Source organism: Tetrao urogallus, assembly GCF_951394365.1.
Source record: "Tetrao urogallus genome assembly, chromosome: Z".
Lineage (NCBI taxonomy): Eukaryota > Metazoa > Chordata > Aves > Galliformes > Phasianidae > Tetrao > Tetrao urogallus.
Genome location: NC_136816.1, coordinates 19,965,012 through 19,983,047, shown reverse-complemented (window position 1 = coordinate 19,983,047; position 18,036 = coordinate 19,965,012). Strand labels below are relative to the sequence as shown.

General features: G+C 44.2%; 2 protein-coding genes across 2 annotated transcripts in view; one reads left to right on the top strand and one right to left on the bottom strand.

Annotated features, from left to right (window-relative positions):
* The window catches only part of ABCA1 (ATP binding cassette subfamily A member 1), a gene marked incomplete at both ends in the record, with an annotated part of 73,528 nt that extends 69,628 nt beyond the window's left edge, over positions 1-3,900 (top strand). Inside the window, 7 exons of the mRNA XM_079548114.1 lie at positions 294-400; positions 798-939; positions 2,053-2,187; positions 2,789-2,892; positions 3,032-3,124; positions 3,311-3,554; positions 3,760-3,900. Of these exons, the coding sequence (XP_079404240.1) occupies positions 294-400; positions 798-939; positions 2,053-2,187; positions 2,789-2,892; positions 3,032-3,124; positions 3,311-3,554; positions 3,760-3,900 (966 nt within the window). The remainder of the gene's footprint in view (positions 1-293; positions 401-797; positions 940-2,052; positions 2,188-2,788; positions 2,893-3,031; positions 3,125-3,310; positions 3,555-3,759) is intronic.
* A 4,526-nt stretch (positions 3,901-8,426) lies between these two features.
* On the bottom strand, positions 8,427-15,462 carry LOC306956836 (protein NipSnap homolog 3A-like; the record flags this gene model as incomplete). Its single annotated transcript, XM_079548151.1, has 6 exons — positions 8,427-8,503; positions 8,614-8,700; positions 9,092-9,241; positions 9,996-10,157; positions 14,139-14,346; positions 15,394-15,462. 6 exons carry the CDS (start codon positions 15,460-15,462, stop codon positions 8,427-8,429), a joined length of 753 nt encoding a protein of 250 aa, XP_079404277.1.
* Between the last annotated feature and the right edge of the window lie 2,574 nt (positions 15,463-18,036).

Genomic DNA, 18,036 nt, shown 5'->3' with positions numbered 1-18,036 from the left:
GAAGATGGTAGAGAACTCTGCAACCTTTTAGGGCTAGAGGTCAAAGCATGGCACTCTCTAAAGCTTAGCATAGACACACTAAGCTGGCACTGCACCAAGATAATGCTATAGCTGATGCTTTTTCCCAGCGTGAAGATTTACACTGAAAATGAAAGCCCAGTTTATTCAGCAAATGCACTGACTTCTTCCAGGTTATCTTGAGAGTCAAGGCTGTTGCCTCCAGACTTCTCAGTGATGAAAACTATAGGGCTGGATCCTGTTCTCAGTGCTTATTTGCTTTTTTATATCCCCAGTGCTTTGGACTTCTGGGAGTAAATGGTGCTGGCAAGTCATCCACTTTCAAGATGCTAACTGGTGATACAGATGTGACAGGAGGAGAAGCTTTTCTCAAAGGAAACAGGTAAAAGATGATACATCTTTCACTGCTCTGTCTTAAAGAAGCATCTTTGCTGCTTCCTCCTTCAACTTTCTTGGTCTTTGTTCCACTTCCAACAAATCTAAATGCTACCCCACTTTTTTCTATCTCAACTCTTGGGCCTTGGCCTTTTGCTGAGTCTGCTAAAGTACTGCAGCCATTTAGCACAGTGGGTTTAGTCTGGTAGTCGCTTCTGAGTACCTACTCTACCATGTTTCAATGTCATATTTATAAAAAGAAAAGAAAAAGAGTTTGGTGAAGACAGACTTCAGGAGTCGTTATTAGTCCAGTGATTCCAGACCCATTGATCCACCTTCCTCTTTTTATCATCTCAATGTTGTGTACTTGTAAAATCATAACTAATGGCGTTCTTATTTTACAGTATCCTGTCGAACATCCAAGAAGTCCATCAGAACATGGGCTACTGTCCACAGTTTGATGCTATTAATGAACTGCTGACAGGGCGAGAACACTTGGAGTTCTTTGCACTCCTCAGAGGTGTTCCTGAGAAAGAAGTTTGCAAGGTAAATGAAACACCATAGAACTACCCCAGTGACAAACTGTTGCTGCTTCCACAGCTGCTTCCTCATATCCCACAGTACACATAGTATTATAGTGATCTGCTTCTTTCTGAGTGATCACACTGTATCATTAAATTGCTTCTGTTTCAGTATTCACACACAGGCTTACACTAACAGTGTAAATCAATTAGTAACAGTTTTACAGTAGCATACAGCACACTTCTCAATTTCAGTTCCTTGGGTTGGCAGCAGCTTTCACCATTTGTGTCTTGGATTCTGTAGAACTGTTTCCAGATCCAGTGTCCAAAGTATGCCCATACAGCCCTGAGAGCAGTGGCAAGTGAAAACTGCAAGCTGCTTTGAGGTTGCGGGCTCCTCTATGCTGCGCTCCAAGCACAGGGACCTGGTTCTAGTTATGGTGCAAATAGTAACTGAATCTCTTTGCTAAACACTTTCTAGTTCTTAAACTAAAGCAACAAGTGGCTGACAGTTGCAGTGTATGTACTACTGAATAACGAATCAGATCCTCCCAATATATCTGAAGGGCTGAAATGCACTGTAGTGCCAATTGCTGTGTGTCAGGAGAGACGGTGTCCTTGCTGCAAGCCCATAGCAACTAAAAAGCTACATAAAGCATATACTGCTGAGACCACTACACTAGTAGTTAGCAGGACTAGGCTGATGCTGAACTGCATGGTCACTTCTGGCGTGGGCACTGACTGCCCAGTGCAGTGGGCACAGCTTCAATCTGCAGTAGTTCCAGAAGTGTTTGAACACTGCCCTCAATCACAGGGTTTGGATTTTGTGTGATCCTGTGAGGCCAGGAGTTGAATTGGATGATCTTTGTGGGTCCCTGCCAACTCAAGACATTCTGTGATTCTATGAATCTATGCTAACTAGGCTGCAGCTGTCTGATTGTCTGGGCCCTCAGGGGCTGGTATTTATACACCTTGATCTGAGGGTGAATGGGGTGTTTCAAAACCTGGAGCTATGCCAGATTAAAGCCTTGAGTGAGTGGCCCTTCTGAAAAATCATCTTAAAGCCAAAGCTTGTAAGGAAAATGTCACTGTGTAGATGTTGCTGTGAATGACTCATGAAGATACTGTTCTCTTGTAGGTTGGCGAATGGGCAATTCGGAAACTGGGCCTTGTGAAATATGGAGAAAAATATGCGGGCAACTACAGTGGAGGGAACAGGCGCAAGCTCTCCACAGCAATAGCCCTCATTGGAGGGCCACCTGTGGTATTCCTGGTGAGTCTGCAACCTTAACTCATTAATGTTTTCCTCTAAAAACAGGAAAACTAGGCTCAGATGAAGACTGCCTATTTTGTGACCAACAAAGTCTAAAAATGTCATTAGTCGCCTAAATATAAGCAAAGAACACAGGGAACCTTTATTTGGGACTGCTTGAGCCTATTTGAATGTATAGTCAAACTATAATGTGTCTCATGGTTTCTGTTCATGAAAAATCAGAGGAGAAGTGGAGATCTCAAACATGATGCCAAACAGTTAAAGCATCTTCACCACTTGCACAAATATTTTTACATGCAGAACATTATGGCCCTCCAGCATTTTCTAGCTCAATTTAAACTTGAACTGAATTTAGCTTGTTTTAGAACTGACTTTTTCGATATGTTACAATTGCAGAATAAATAGTGCTTCTCAGTTCTTCAAATTTTAAATTAGCAAACGTGCTTTTGAGCATAAGTTGTTTTCCCATTTTAAAAAATGTATCGAATCCCTTACTGTCATTTCGCAGTACGCATAATCAGAATGGAGAGGTCATTTCAGAGATGAGGTATTCGTTGGCAGCATGGAACAGCATATCCTATTTTTTGTATGTGTTTTGCAGGATGAGCCAACAACAGGGATGGATCCCAAAGCACGCCGTTTCTTGTGGAACTGTGCTCTGAGTGTTATCAAAGAGGGGAGATCAGTGGTTCTTACATCTCACAGGCAAGTATCAACCCTTGTATCATACTGCAGGTATCATACTGCAGCTATTGCAGCTGCTGGGGCTGGATGCAAAGCTTGGCCCAGCTGCTCGGCCCTCCAACACTCCTTCCAGCGCTAAGGAATTTAATTCTTTCTACAGCATGGAAGAGTGTGAAGCGCTGTGCACTCGAATGGCGATAATGGTCAATGGGCGATTCAGGTGTCTGGGCAGCGTCCAGCATCTAAAGAACAGGTAGCTATTTTGTTATCATTTACATCACAGAGTTGTCTGCGTTTTTAGAGCGATACAGTCAGACTTAATTCCTCATGCAGCATTCCCACTGATTTTCTGGCTGTGGGAAAAGATGCTGAATTCTAAGCTGTACTTCTGTTTCAGTGCCACTTATATGAACTCCTCTGCTGGCCTTCTTGTGTACAGGTTTGGAGATGGTTATACCATAGTGGTGCGAATTGCAGGGGCTAACCCAGACTTGAAGCCAGTTGAGGAATTCTTTGGGCACGCCTTTCCTGGAAGTGTCTTGAAGGAGAAGCATCGCAATATGCTGCAGTACCAACTTCCCTCTTCGCAGTCTTCACTAGCCAGAATATTCAGTATTCTCTCCCAGAACAAAAAGAGACTCCACATAGAAGACTACTCTGTTTCTCAGACCACACTTGACCAAGTAAGTTTTTAGTAGCCTGTGTGCCAAAACCATGATTCTGGTGAGGTAGGAATAAATGAGTCAACTTACCTGACCTATCTTGTAACAGCATTTCAGCAAGCTAGGTACAGAATTCCAGGACTAGTCCGGAATGGACTCAGTATATAGAATGCTCTAAATTAGTGAAAATCCAGAGTAAGTGTGTGACATGGCCTTTTTCTTGCAGGTGTTCGTAAATTTTGCTAAGGACCAAAGTGACGATGACCACACCAAGGACCTGTCATTGCACAAAAACCAGACTCTGGTAGACATTGCAATCCTTAATTCCTTTCTGCAAGACGAGAAGGTAAAAGAAAGTTGCGTGTGAGCCAATTTCAGCCAGGAAATAATGAGCAGAATGCAAATTTCCTTTGCCTGGGGATAGGTTACTCCCAAAGAAGCTAGAGGGAGAGAAACTGGACACTCTACTGATAACCATTCAATGCAATGCAATTCAATGCAATGAAAACAAAATTCCATTTTAGGGGCAGTGCCTCATGGAGTCGTCTTGTACTGTTCTCAAGTGAAAGACTTGAATTTAGCTCATTACAGTACAACTCTGTGAAGCTGTGGTAAAGCACCCACCAGATGCTGTGGACTTTCAACCACACTGCATCTTGTCCTGTACAGTATCTTTTTGTTAGGGTTGCAAAAACAGTTCATTAAGGAATAATGGCCAGTGGTTATTTATTGATATATTAAAGACGTGTATGTTTTACTCTTGAAAACATGCAAGTCAGGAGTGGGAATTTCCTGGTGCTACGTCCATTGCTGGCAATGAATGCACCAAGACAGTCAGTGGCAAGAGAAGTCACCAGCATTGTGACCTTTGTTTGTGAAAGCATACCTGACCAGCTGCTTTTCCTAGACTGGTGTAGGTCAGTTGGTGACATCTGGGGTCACAAAGCAGTGCTGTGCAGATGGGATGGCAAGAGATGGGCCATCGTGTCTGTGCATCTACTTCAGAGTGGAGATATGCAGAACTGTGAACCCTACAAATGCACAGGATTGTCCCACCAGTATCACAACCATTAACCTACTCTGACTGGGTTTTCTTGTAGTTAAGTACTCTCCTGCTCCTTTGAGGTACTGCAGCAGCTGCATGAACACCTGGCAGAAGGGAGTGGGTGAGAAAGCAGACCACAGCAGCAAACTCAGTAGTTGTACCAGCTGCTAATACCAAGAGCAAATTCTAAATCATGATATGCCACTCAGATATGTAATGTCCGCTCTTTAACCCCTGCTTTGCAACAGAAAGGTACCCATCATCTATAGTTACTGCTTAGCAAGAGTGTTGCCATTTCTGGCTTTGCCAGATAAAACTAGAAATGTAGATTATTTTTTTTTTTTAACAGTATTATTTATATGACTTTGAATAGGTTGGTAGCATAATTAGGGATTGAAAGTGCTTGCAGTTGATCTTTGTAACCCACGTATTTCTTTATGCCTGCAATGCTGTGCTTTCGTTCTCTATTCAGCAACAGCTCAATTCGTGATGCAGGCAGGTTTCACTCTCTTGCAATTAGCCACTATCTGTACTACGAGTTGTTCACGTAAAATTTTCTGTCATGGAAGCTGGTATAATATTAGATTAATGTGCAAGTTTCTGCTTCCGTTGTGCAGTGTAGTGTCAGTTGGCAGGCGATCCCTAACTGGAGCACACACTCTTAATTCATGTGAGAAACTGCGAGTAGGAGAGCTACAAATGACAGCAATCAAGTTGTAAAGTTTTACAAGGCCAGAATAATGGTAGTGTAAGATAACATGGTGAGAACAAGCAGTTCTTGTTCATCTTGTACAACAGCCATTGGAGAGTATGCTTTTGTTAATAAACTTATGTGCCCTTCTGTCTCGCTTTTGCATTCAGAAATAGGTTCAGTAATGTGGTGTGAACCCAAGCATAGTTCCTGGGCAATTCCTGTGTGTCATGCCTCTGCCTTAAGTACCTGTGCAAGTTCTGCACTCACTTTTAATGCTCCACCATGAATGCGTCATGGACCATTTTCTTCTTTGAATGCCCATAGCAGCACAACAGTGGTGAAGAGGCTGGAGTGAGCCTTAAGAAGGTTGAGTACATATTTCTAGGTGTACTTGATAACACTGACCAATTCAGCATTTTTAATACACGGACAGTTAAATATTTAGCACAAGTCCCCCGTCCCTGCTGCGCCCTACTTTTGGATAACATAATAGCTTACTACATGTTCTGCTGAAGTGCCTTTTTCATACTAATTATTTTTTATCTGTCTATTACATTGCTACGGGGATAGAAAGGAGAGTGATGGGGATTGGTATACCTCACATAAAACATGCTTTGTTTTTACCTTTGTGGCACCCTTACCCCCATGAGATGTCTGCACTAAACTTCTATGTGCAGAACTATTACCAAGCAGCTGAGCTACAGCCATGACTTTTCAACAGCAGGCTGCTCATATGTTAAGCCATCAGTGAGACAAATGGCATGTAGTGAATACTTACCACTGCTAGAAATCATTATTGCAAATTAGAATTAAGTGAAAATCTCAGCATAGAGACAGAAGTGAAGGGCTTAAGTTTTGCACTGCACGGATCTAGTGCATGTAGAACTACAGCGAGTTCTAGGAGGATTCATATTTGGTCTTAAAAGAGGTGTAGTTTGCTCTTTGCAACTGCTCATATTAAATGACTAATTTTGCAGGAAACAACAGTGTCTTTTTTAGCTAAGCTGGCCAAAAAGAGATTCTTGGTTCCTGTGTCCTGTGAGTGTCTTGCTCATAGTCTCTCACAGGTGGAAGTTTGATATCTGTGACAAAAAGAAAGACGTGGATGTTACCTGAACTGTTTCACAGCTCTAGTCCATCTTGTTTGTTATTTGTAGTCATACTGAACAGACAGCATAAAACAGCTCTTGTGCAGATTTGTGATGGATAACCTCAGACAACCATTTGCCTATTCTTATAGTTCTGCATAGGGAAAAATCACTCGACTCACGTACAGTATGATTGTCAACCACTCTGGATAATGGAACTGCACTGAGGTGTTAACTTATTTTAAACTGTGTTACTGTTGAAATATTGCACCCTTCTTTATAGTACATTTGTATTTCAGTATGGAGTTGTTACACTTTTCCCCCATGGTTAAACCACCACTTTGTGCTTATCTTTGCCTCCTGAACTGTAGTTGGTCCTTCATTCCAAGCACTTTATGCTATCTGTCATGGGATCTATTTTTGCACTGGAATATCTGTTAACTTTGCAAAAATCGAGTGAGATTTCACAACTGAAATTTCTGAGTTAAATCCTTACGTGGACATTTTCATTAAAGGAAAAAAAAAAAAAAAAAAGTATCTATATTTGTATTTGCTAATAACTGTTATGTGAAGTATTAAGAGGCACTCTAATTGCCTTGTATTAAGTAAAAAATAAAGCTGTTCTGGAACCCTTGGTCTGCAAAGTGTCATTTATGCATGCACTTTTTTGAAGAGTGCTGTTCAGAAGTTCATGTGGCCCTGTTTCCGTTTGGTGTGAACTTTCATGCATAATGTATGAGCAGGTTCCAGCATCACCGCAGATTAACATGGGGCACGTGTTTTTCAGGTAGGTAAGTGAGGTGGTCCGAGATTTGAAAGGCAAGCACTGCTTCAAGCTTCTACATTTACTTAAATAAAAAAGGTCTCTAACAAATCCAGCAGAAGATAATCTGTGCAACTGTCAAATTCAGCTAGAGCGCTTGTAGGCATCGCAGACCTATCTGGATGTTAAACCCAAAGTCAGGTACCTGCCCCAGAATGTTTCTGTCACAGAGATGCAGCCATACTGATAACTATTCTTTGCTATAAATATTCAACACCTAATTTCACTGCCAAGGCAAAATGTTGTGTTTGAGCATAAAGGTTTGAAATACCCTTAATCTTAGCTAACATCAGATTAAAGGACAGCCCCTCAGCAGGGGGTGCTTTCATACCGGTATACACACAGTGTAACCAACTTCACAGCCTGTGCAGCCTCTGTTCTGCTGCTACACGATGTAGCAAATCAAAAAACACCTTAAGGGCTCCACGACCACGATGCCCAAAATGCAAAGCCTGCAGAAGCCTGTACTTGCAGAATGGTTTTTACTGGAGGTCCAAAACAGTAAGAGCTTGACTGGTAAACACCGTAACTTTCGCTTTATACAAATTTATTTGGTTTTCAACAGTCTGGCAGACCGTATTTCAAAGATGCATAGATGAAGTGAATTTGAGATACACAAGTTTAGCACTCTGAAGAAGTATTAAAATAAGCAAAACTACAGTTGTTAAAGAAGTGTTTACAGGATATAAAATTAAAGGGTTGAGGTTAGGAAAGACGTAATCAGAACACCACCTAACCAGCTACAGTGTAGCACCTGCTTGACGCAATTCCAGGCACAATGAAGTTTTACATTACTAAGAATTAATACAAAGCATCCCAATGAGAAGCTTGATTAAAATGTAATTGTGTTATGAGGATGCATGGGGGCACTCCTTGAGCCAGTAGGTAATACGTTTGATGCAATGATTACAAAAGTCACCTGCCCTGAGCTGTAACCTTGGAAAACCTCTAACTGGGCCCTAGCAGCTATGCAGAAAAATATTAAAAAGTGAAGGGGTTAAATTAAAGATCTGTAAAGTTAAGTTTCATATTGGAAGTGATACGACCTGAATTCTACTTCTAGAGATGTCGGACCATCACCGTAAACGATAGGGGTGCAGAATTTTACTGTGCTGGTGATCAGCATTTTGCATCCACTCTGAAGAAAATCCATACAGTTTGTGAGGGTATGACTGTGATGATCCATGCAATGGTTCTTGCCAATGGTGCATCCATCTCAGCTTTTCCACTGTCATTCATTAGGCTACTTCAGTGGTGAGCATGCCAGAGGAGTCAGGAGCATATTCTGCTGGGATTCCAAGAATCTGACACTGTCCCGTACTGAAATTAAATGCATGTTTAATTAAGAAAGAAATCCAGTGAATAATAATACTCTTCTCAGCATGCATGCAAGTAACACTATTGAGTTCTCTAAACCCATCATCTCTTACCAGCTGCTACCACTCTGGCATCTTCATGGGCCCTGTGCCTTCCCGCTGCCCGGTGATCTGGGCTCTCATTCCACCAGATCACATGGACTGAAAAGTACAAATAAAGTCAGCTTGTCGCTGTTGCTGTTATGCTGTAATGCAGTATGCAAGTCCTTGCTGTTCACCCTCGTGTGTTAGATGCCTTGTAACGAGCAGAAACAGTTCACCAAGCAAGAATGTGTTGAGATGATCCTTTGCTGAGCCTTTAAAAGATTTGACTCTAACAACAGATCAGAGAATATTTTAAAATTGCACCACTTGGCTTAAACATATAACAGAATACACAAAGCTGGGTTCAAGGACTGTTTACAGGACTTCCATGATCCACAGCGACATTTTTTATCAGGCCATCCAACCTTGAACCAGGACAAGAAGTTTTTCACCCTCCCTCCCCATTCCTATACCAAAGTCTGTATTAGAAACCGAGAAGTAGTGTTACCTGTGTTAAGTAACCCATACTCTGTGTGGAAAACACCAATTAGCTTGGTGTAGCCTGTGTTGATATGAGCATTGATTGCAGCTTGAAATGCCTCACCCCACAGAGCTGGCCCACCAGGCTTCATTTGAAAAGTAACCCATTCATACACACCTAGAGGAAAAGACAAAAGAAGACTTCAAGGAAGGAAATTAAATATCATTTTTCAGTCTTTTCACAGCCATGCTTTCATTACTGTGAAACCAGTACTGGTAACCTTGCTACTAGAGGAGAGAAGGCCACGAATCTGCCTCCTGCCCAGCCTGCACAGCACCTCAAAAAGAATCACAGGAGCACAACTGGGTGTACACAGAAGCACCAGGACCCAGCAGTGCAGAAGGACTCCCACACACCCCAGTAGAAAGATTTTCCTAAGTCAGTGTATAGTCAATACTCCTAGTATCACAGTTGCTAAAAAGAGAAACAAAATATATAAAGACAAGAAGTCTACAACCAAGCTATGATCTACTAACTATGCTTGCCTTCTATGTACCTTAAAAAGCAGATTTGGGGGGTTCGGTTATTTAAACTATTACGGACAAGGAGTTGCAACAAAATAAAGTGATGAATGGGACAAACCTCTGTGAAACAGAAAAACATTTTTTTTTAATGTTTCTGGGAAGCTGATGGTGGACAAACCAAGCCAGGATGATCACTCAGAGCACTACTGTGTGGTGGTCATTTTGCATTTTTGTTTGTTAGTTCACACGTTGTTTCAAATCTTACAGCTCCAGATAGTTTTTTTTATACACAAGCGCTTGTTACATAAAGGGTCATAAAGTCGTGTAATACCTGGTTTAAACTTTAAGCCATGTTTTGTAGTCAGTCAGTATCTGTAGCTTTAGTCAGAAAAAGAAGATGAGCTCACCCCCTTCCTTTGGAGGTTTCCCAAGCTGACACCAGGGTACCAGATAAGCAACTTCATTGTGCTGCTTTTCTATCAGGGGAAGAGCTGGAGAGATGAATTGTCCCTGCCACTCCTTGTCATTGGCTAGTGCCTGCCGGACAGCTGTTCTGTGGGCAAAATTATCTGTAAGACAGAAAGAAAAAAAAAAGAAAATTTATTACCACATCAGCCAGTAAGAGAAAAATACAGCATCTGAGATTGGAAAGAACCTCAAGAAATATCAGTGTCTCGAAATCGAGAGAAAAATGCAACAATTATTCTTAGCTATTAAACAAAAGTTAAGAAGAGGGATGATGAAAACAAGGAGAAAGAATGCTATCACACCTAACATATATGTATGTAACATACATATATACATATATGTTATGGAATAGGAAACAAAAATAATGGGATTTTTCCTTAGTTTCCCATCTTAAATGTTTCTGATAAACTATTTTTCAACAAAAAGAAATGAAAGAACAAAGTAAAAATTCCTGAGAAGCAGGAGAACATCTTCTGAACCACAGATGCATGTAAACTCACTCCTGTCTGCACATAGCAACTCCCTTCCCCCTGAGGACAGAAGGATGAGCCACCACTTTAAGAAGGCACTGTGAAAATATTTCCTTTCAAAGAGCAGACTGCTACCTTTGTAAAAAAAAGTTCTGAGTATACGGGTAAGCTCCCCCTACAGATACACAAAGAAATGACAGGAGTGTGCCTTCCCATGTCTCCATAAACCCCTGGGTTCAGAGAACACAGCCAGCACACCCTTTCTCAGCTTTTTTTTCATGGTTCAGCAGCACCTTCCAGCTCAGAAAGTTGATGACTACGGTGTCAGAAGCCTGTTGCTCTCAATGCTGAAGCAGCAACACAGCACTCCACGCATATGGGATGATCACACTTGTGGAGCAGCCTTCCAGCTCAGCACAGTGTAGCTTCAGGAGTTTAACCACACAAACTGCATGCTGTTTTGTTTTATAGGGCTGATGCTATGCTGTACTAGAATTTGTGAGTGATTATACATACATATAAACAAACACAGGCATTTGCATAAATATGGTCTGCACTTACACAATTTGCATATGCATAATGTAAAGGGAGGATATAAGAAAGAAAGGGACAGAATCATTAGAAGGGACTGCTGTGACAGGACAAGTGGAAATGGTTTTAAAGTAAAAGGGAAGATTTATATTGGCTGTAAACAAGTTTTTATACAATAAGAGCGATCAGGCACTGCCACAGGTTTCCCAGAGAGGTGGTGGATGCCCCATCTCTGGAGACACTCAGGGTCAGGCTGCGCGGGGAGCTGAGCACCTGATCCAAGTATAGCTGTCCATATTAACTGCAGAGGAGTTGAACTAGATGGCGCTTCCAACTCAAGTGATTTTATAACTCTGTGATCCTATTGAGGAAGTCTCAATTCTTTTCCCATCTGTTCTGAGACTCGGAAGATGTGTTGTTCAGGAGCTGGCCCTACCTGAGAGGAACCTACTATAAACAAAGCACTCTTATGCAGCTCATCTCATGCTGGCTTTCCATGTTAGAAGAGCGTTTCAGTGTTGTTTGGCTTGAGAGCAGGAATGATAATGTTGAATCTCTATGGATAAGGATCAGGGTGAGGGCCAACAAGGCAGACATCCTAGTGGGGGTCTGTTATAGACCTCCTAACCAGGATGAAGAGACAGATGAGGTGTTCTACAAGCAGCTGGCAGAAGTTATGCAATCGCCAGCCCTTGTTCTCTTGGGAGACTTCAACTTTCCTGATACATGTTGGAAATACAGTGTAGTGCAGAAGGAGCAGCCTAGGGGGTTCTGGATTGTACAGAAGCTGGTAAGAGAGCCTACTAGGGACGGTGTCCCACTACATCTGCTGTTCACAGAGAAGGACTGGTGGGAGACTGAGAGAGGAGGAGTTTGGGAGCTGCCTTGGGCAGAATGACCATGAAATGGTAGAGTCAGGGGGTGGGGGTGGAAACAAAACTTCTACCTTGGACTTCTGGGGGCAGACTTTGAACTATTCAGGATCGTGGTAAGGAGGGTCCCTTGGGATTCAATCATGAAGAGAAGGTGGTTCCAGGAGGGCTGGTTGCTCTTCAAGAAGGAAGTCTTAAAGGCACAGGAGCAGGTTGTCCCTCTGTGCCATATAATGAGCCAGCAGGGAAGAACACCAGTGTGGATGAACAGGGAGATTTTCCTGAGTCTCCAGAATAGAGAATCTACCTCCTGTGGAAGAAGGGACGGGCAAATCAGGGAGAGCACAAAGAATTTGTTAAGATGTGCAGGGAGAAAACTAGAAAGGAAAATGCCCAGCTTAAACTCAGCTTGGCTACTGAGCTAAAAGAGAACAAAAAACATTTTTACAAATATATTAACAGTAACAGGGCTAAGGAGAATCTCCATCCTTTACCAGATGCAGCAGGGAATGTGACTGACAAGGATAAGAAAAAAGCTGAAGTTCTCAATGCCTTCTTTACATCTGTCTTTAAAAGTCAGACCAATTATCCCTGGGGTACTCTACCCTGACCTGGAAGTCTGGGATGGGGAGCAGAATAAACTCCTCATGATTCAGGTGGAAGCAGTTAAGAGACCTACTACTCCACCTGAACTACTATAAGTCCACGGGGATCCTCAAGAATACATTTGAGGGTGCTGAGGAAGCTGGCAGAGATGACAGTCAAGCTGCTTTCTACCATCTATTGGCATTCCTGGTCAACTGAGAAGTCTCAGAAGAATGGAGGCTTTCCAGTGTGACACCTATCTACAAGAAGGGTCATAAGGGGAAACCAGGCAAGTGCAAGCCTGTCAGCCTGACCTCAGTCAGGAAAGGTTATGGTGCAGATCATCTTGACTGAGATCACATGGCACATGCAGAACAACCAGGGGATGAAGCCCAGACAGCATGGGTTCATGAAAGGCAGGTTCTGCCTGACCAACCCGATCTCCTTCTATGATCAAGTGACCCACTTGGTGGATGAGGGACATAGTCTACCTAGACCAGTTTGTGGGTTGGACAGGTACACTCTTTGCTGGGCCCAGAGAGTGATGGTGAATGGAATTAAAGCCAGATGGTGACTGGTCACAAGTGGTGTTTCCTAAGGGATCAGTACTGGGGCCTGTCCTGTTCAATATCTTTACTGATGACCTGGGTGATGGCATTGAGTGCACCCTCAGTAAGTTTGCAGATGACACCAGGTCTCTGGGATGTGTTGATCTGCCTTGAGGTAGGAAGGCCCTACAGTGTGATCGGGACAGGCTGGATCACTGGGCTGAGGCCAATGGGATGAAGTTCAATAAGAACAAGTGCCAGGTCCTGCACTTTGGCCACAAGAACCCCAGGCAACGCTACAGGCTTGGGGCAGAGTGGCTGGAAGAATGTGGAAAAAATGGACCTGGGCATGTTGGTCAACACCTGGCTGAATGTGAGTCAGTAGTGTGGCCAAGAAGGCCAATGGCTTCCTGCCTTGTAGAAATAGCTAGCAGGAGTGGGGAAGTGATCATCCCACTGTGCTCTTCACTGGTGAGGGTGAATCTCAAGTGCTCAATTTTGGGCCCCTCATTACAAGACAGTGAGTCCTTGGAGCATGTTCAGAGAAGAGCAACAAATCTGACGAAGGGTCTGGAGCACAAGTTTTATGCGGGGCGACTAAAGGAACAGGATTTGTTCAGTCTGGACAAGACAAGGCTCAGGGGAGACCTTATCGCTCTCTACAACTCTTCTCCCACATAACTATTGACAGGTCTAGAGGGAATGGCCTCAAGTTGTGCCAGGGGAGATACAAGGTGGACATCAGGATAAACTTCTCAGAAAGAGTGGTCAGGAGCTAGAATGGCCTGTGCAGGGAGGTGGTGGAGTTGCTATTCTGTTCAAGAAATGTTCAGATGTTGTATTAAGGGACATGGTTTAGTGAGGAAAATAGTATGTGCACAGCTGGACTGGATGATCATGGAGGTCTTTTCCAACACTGGTGATTCTATGATTCTATACACCTGCTCAGAGGAAAGACCACTTTCAAGAACAGCCGTAATCAATCCACCAGACCAAAATTGCACTACGGTGGGGATTTTTTCAGCTTTTGTACTCATGGTACTGCCTTCTGACACTCTGAGCAGTGCTGAGCATACCATACTTCCAGACGTGCACAGCCTTGTTCATTGATCCCAGCTCTGCTGTCCAGAATCCCACTAGCTCTGAGTGAGCTGTGCGGAGGTGCAGGCACTTATGAACCAGTTCCACAAACTCCTTCATCTTTGATGGCTTAACATCATACGTGCGAATTTCATAGAAAATGCCATTATTCTGTCTGGGTCCTGTAGCAAGAGATGCGAGTACCTAGAAGAAAATGTTAAGAAAAGTAAGTAGAACTAATTCTCAAATCAGAAAACTGTCTTCTGTCCCCCTATTAGACTGTTTTTGTTTGTTTCACAAAAAGGTGTTGTTTTACTACAGGCTGAGAATGCTTGGAAACCTCTGCTGCAAGAGTATCTTGTGACTTTTTCCTTTGGAAATACTTCCTGTGTGTATTATTCACCGCAATCCTTTCTGGCAGTGCAACAAACCACAATGTGCCCTCTACCTTTCCCATGAACTGTTTAATTATTACCCTGTACCAAAGCAGGAGCTTCCCAGAACTGCTGGGACAGACAGACCCCAGCACAGAAAAGATGCTAAGGAAATCAAAACAGAGCAATGGGAGTGAGATAAGCACTGATCTCACGACTTTCTTAGTGTCATTATTTGCAGGATGTGTTCTTACCATGACAGCATTTGGGTACAAAAGCAAGCCAGGCATCCTGATGATTGCCCTTTGAAATCTGCCTCTTAATATGCCTTCATTACCTTCAGATTCAAGGAGACGAAGCTCCTCCCGGCCCTGTTTGGCCCAGCGCTTGGTCAGACCAAACCAGCGCTAGGGAAGCGTGACTAACTACTTCAGAACGTTTTCGAATCACTGCCTTAGGTCAGAACTGAAAACACAAATTGCCGACGACAGAGGGGAAGCAGAACAGCCCGCTCGGCGCGGGGCTCAGCTTCCCCACCACAGCTCCTCCTCGCACAACGCTGCACGGGAGTCCCGGAGCTCGCTCACTGTCCCAGCCGAACAGACACGGCACCCATCTCCGCGATGAGGAAATAGCAGCACTCGGCCCCGTGTCGGCTTCGGACGCCACCGATGCCGCGCATCGCGCTCCGACTTAGGAGCTCTCCATACCGCGCCGCGCACCCCGCGGTCCAGCCCTGCCCCGCCGCCCCCTCGCACTTCCATCCCGACAACCGCGCATCTCTGCTGACCGCCCGCCCTTGCCCGCTCGGCACCGTGCTCCGGAGTGGAAACTGGAGCCCGGCCGGCCGCCCCGCAGCCCCCGCCCCGCCCGGTACCTGAGGACTGCCTCGGGCGAGGCGGGCGGCGGCGGCGAGGGGCCGGCGGAGCGCCGAAGGGGAAAGCATGGCGGCGGCGGGAGGCGGGGCGGCTGGAAGCTGACGCCTGGAAGCGCGTGGCTGGCGGGGTGGGACGGGAGGGAGTGGCGGCTGTGCGGAGACAAAGCTCGTCGTGAAGAAGTGCGGTGCTACGCCGAGTGGTGTCGTGTCGGCGTGTGCGTGCGCGGTGGAAGGTAAACCTCCCTCTGTGGGTTGGAAGGGCATCCAAAGCCCGCCCAGCCCCAACCCGTGCCGCGGGCAGGGCTGCCCCCCACCAGCTCAGCTGCCCAGGGCCCCATCCAACCTGGCCTTGAGCGCCTCCAGGGATGAGGCACCACAGCTTCTCTGGGCAGCTGTGTCAGGGCCTCACCATCCTCTGGGTAAAGAATTTGTGCCTAACATCTAACCCAAATCTCCCTTCTTTTAGTTCAAAGCCGTTCCCCCTTGGCTTTCTGTCACTGTGCTTCCATGAGCCTCCGTGCTACGTGCTGCCCATCACCTCGCTAGCTCTGCTGCTGGGTGAGCAAGCAGTCAGTGGTTTCCTGGTGTACACACAAGGCAGCATTCCTGCATGAGATGTACCCTCTCCGTCTGTTCCCATTAGGCCTGAACATGTAAATAGCCTCTTGTTTCCATCTCCCCAGCTGTTCCATATGAAAATCTGAGAAACATCTTACCAAACTCAACATTCTCCTCCAGGTTTTTCCTGGCCACTTTGTATTTCTCACCTCATCTAAACAATCTGTACTGTTCGCAAACATTTATTCAGTGGCAACCACTGGAACCAGTGCCATCTCTGCCATTACACCGAGGAGAGTCATGGTTGCGTTCTTTACACATGGGGATGTGCTTAAGCCATAGTTTTTTGTGTTCAGATGCCCTACCAGACAGTGAATGGAAAACGAGACACCTGCTGTCATGTTTTCCCTCTGCTGGAGAAGGCCGTGTGATAGTGACACTGTGCTTCCCCTCTCTGGGAAGCAGGTCTGCTTGCATTTATCCGCTCCACACCCTAAATACAGGCTGAGTTTTGACACAACTCCTGACTACAGCCCACAGCTGTCCAACCTGGCTTAGGGCCTCATTGGAAGAAGACAAAGGGGAGAGTAAGGGCATGTAGTATCTTGAAATGAATTAGAGAGATGCTTTACTCTGCTACATTTTTAAAAGCACTGGAGCCTGATGCTGTTTATCGCAGCCCATTGTGTTAATTTTTATAAGCACCAGGAGGAAGTAAATTCTACTGTATCAAACACAGTCTCCACTCATCCCACAGGTAGCTACATCATGAACTGTGTAGCAGGCTTCAATGCCTCTTTGAATTCAAAGTCCAAAAGAAAATATTCAAGTATTCCCTGTCCTTTTTAAAGGCATGTTTTTTAAAAGCTTGATTAAAAGATTTTTCCTTTATTTTTTTTCCCCTGTGAAATCTGTAATGATTCCAGTGGAAGAGACATGTTAAAGACAACACATGCCTCAAATCCTCTAATTGCCTTAATTTTTTTGTCCAGTAAAATAGTCTTATTCCAGACCTCTGATTAAAAGAAAAAAAAAAAAAAACACCACTACCACCACAGCAACAAAAAACAACCCAATCTTTTGTATCAACAGCTCTTGAATATTATGTTCAAAGACATTATTAATTGCTTGTGCTTATTAGACCATTGTAATTTTGATTATTCACCTTAGAATATCTCCACAGAATATTTTTAAAACTTGAGAGTGAAATATTCCTTTTAGTTAATCCCCTTTTAGTTAATTATACAAGAAAAAAACAATGTCTGCTTGCACATTTTCACAGATGGGGCAACATATGGTGGCTTCTCCCACTGTGGGTATTTCAAACGCAATGCAGCTGAGAACTGTAAGGTCTGTGCAGGAAAAGAGTTGACATGATTATGCAGATAAAGGTTTACATGGGGAAGACCCAGCTGGGTTGACTTTTGACTTCACAGATATCATCTCAATTAACATTTTCCCCTGTAAAATTAAAGCTGAAAAAGAATGGGGGGAGGGGGGGGTGGAGAGAAGCCAAATCCTCTTCCTCTTTCTTAGGCTACACCTCTCTATTGCTGTTAGTTACAGTTAGTTATTTGCCTTTCTTTCGGTATATAATAAACTCACTTTTGGATGTGCAAAGTGAGTGTTTCTCCAGGATTTGGCCAAACACAGGTTGCACTTTTATTCTGAAATCATGTTTGCTCATCACATCAGATTTGACAGAGGAAGATGAATTCTAACACAAGACATCTTCCTGGGGAAAGCAACGTTCATTCATTCCTACCTTGCTATGCCATGCCTTTTCCAGCCCAGAGAAGAAGCAAGGATGTTGTCAGGGTGGGAGAGGCTAATATGTTCTTGGATGGCTTGTTTCCCCCTTGATGACCCAAGATGAATACCAGGAGGCTGCTCTCAGAGAAGCGCATCCCCTCACAGCCTTGCTGCTGTGCCATGGGAAGCCTGTGCTGCTGGGAAGCCCTGGCTGTCCCACTCATCACTGTTACACCTGTTGCTCAGCTAAGCCTGAACCCTTCAATGCCCAGTGCAAGAAGAGAGTGCTGCTGATTTAATGTAGGCCTAGTTAATTTGAGTGGAGAACTACCC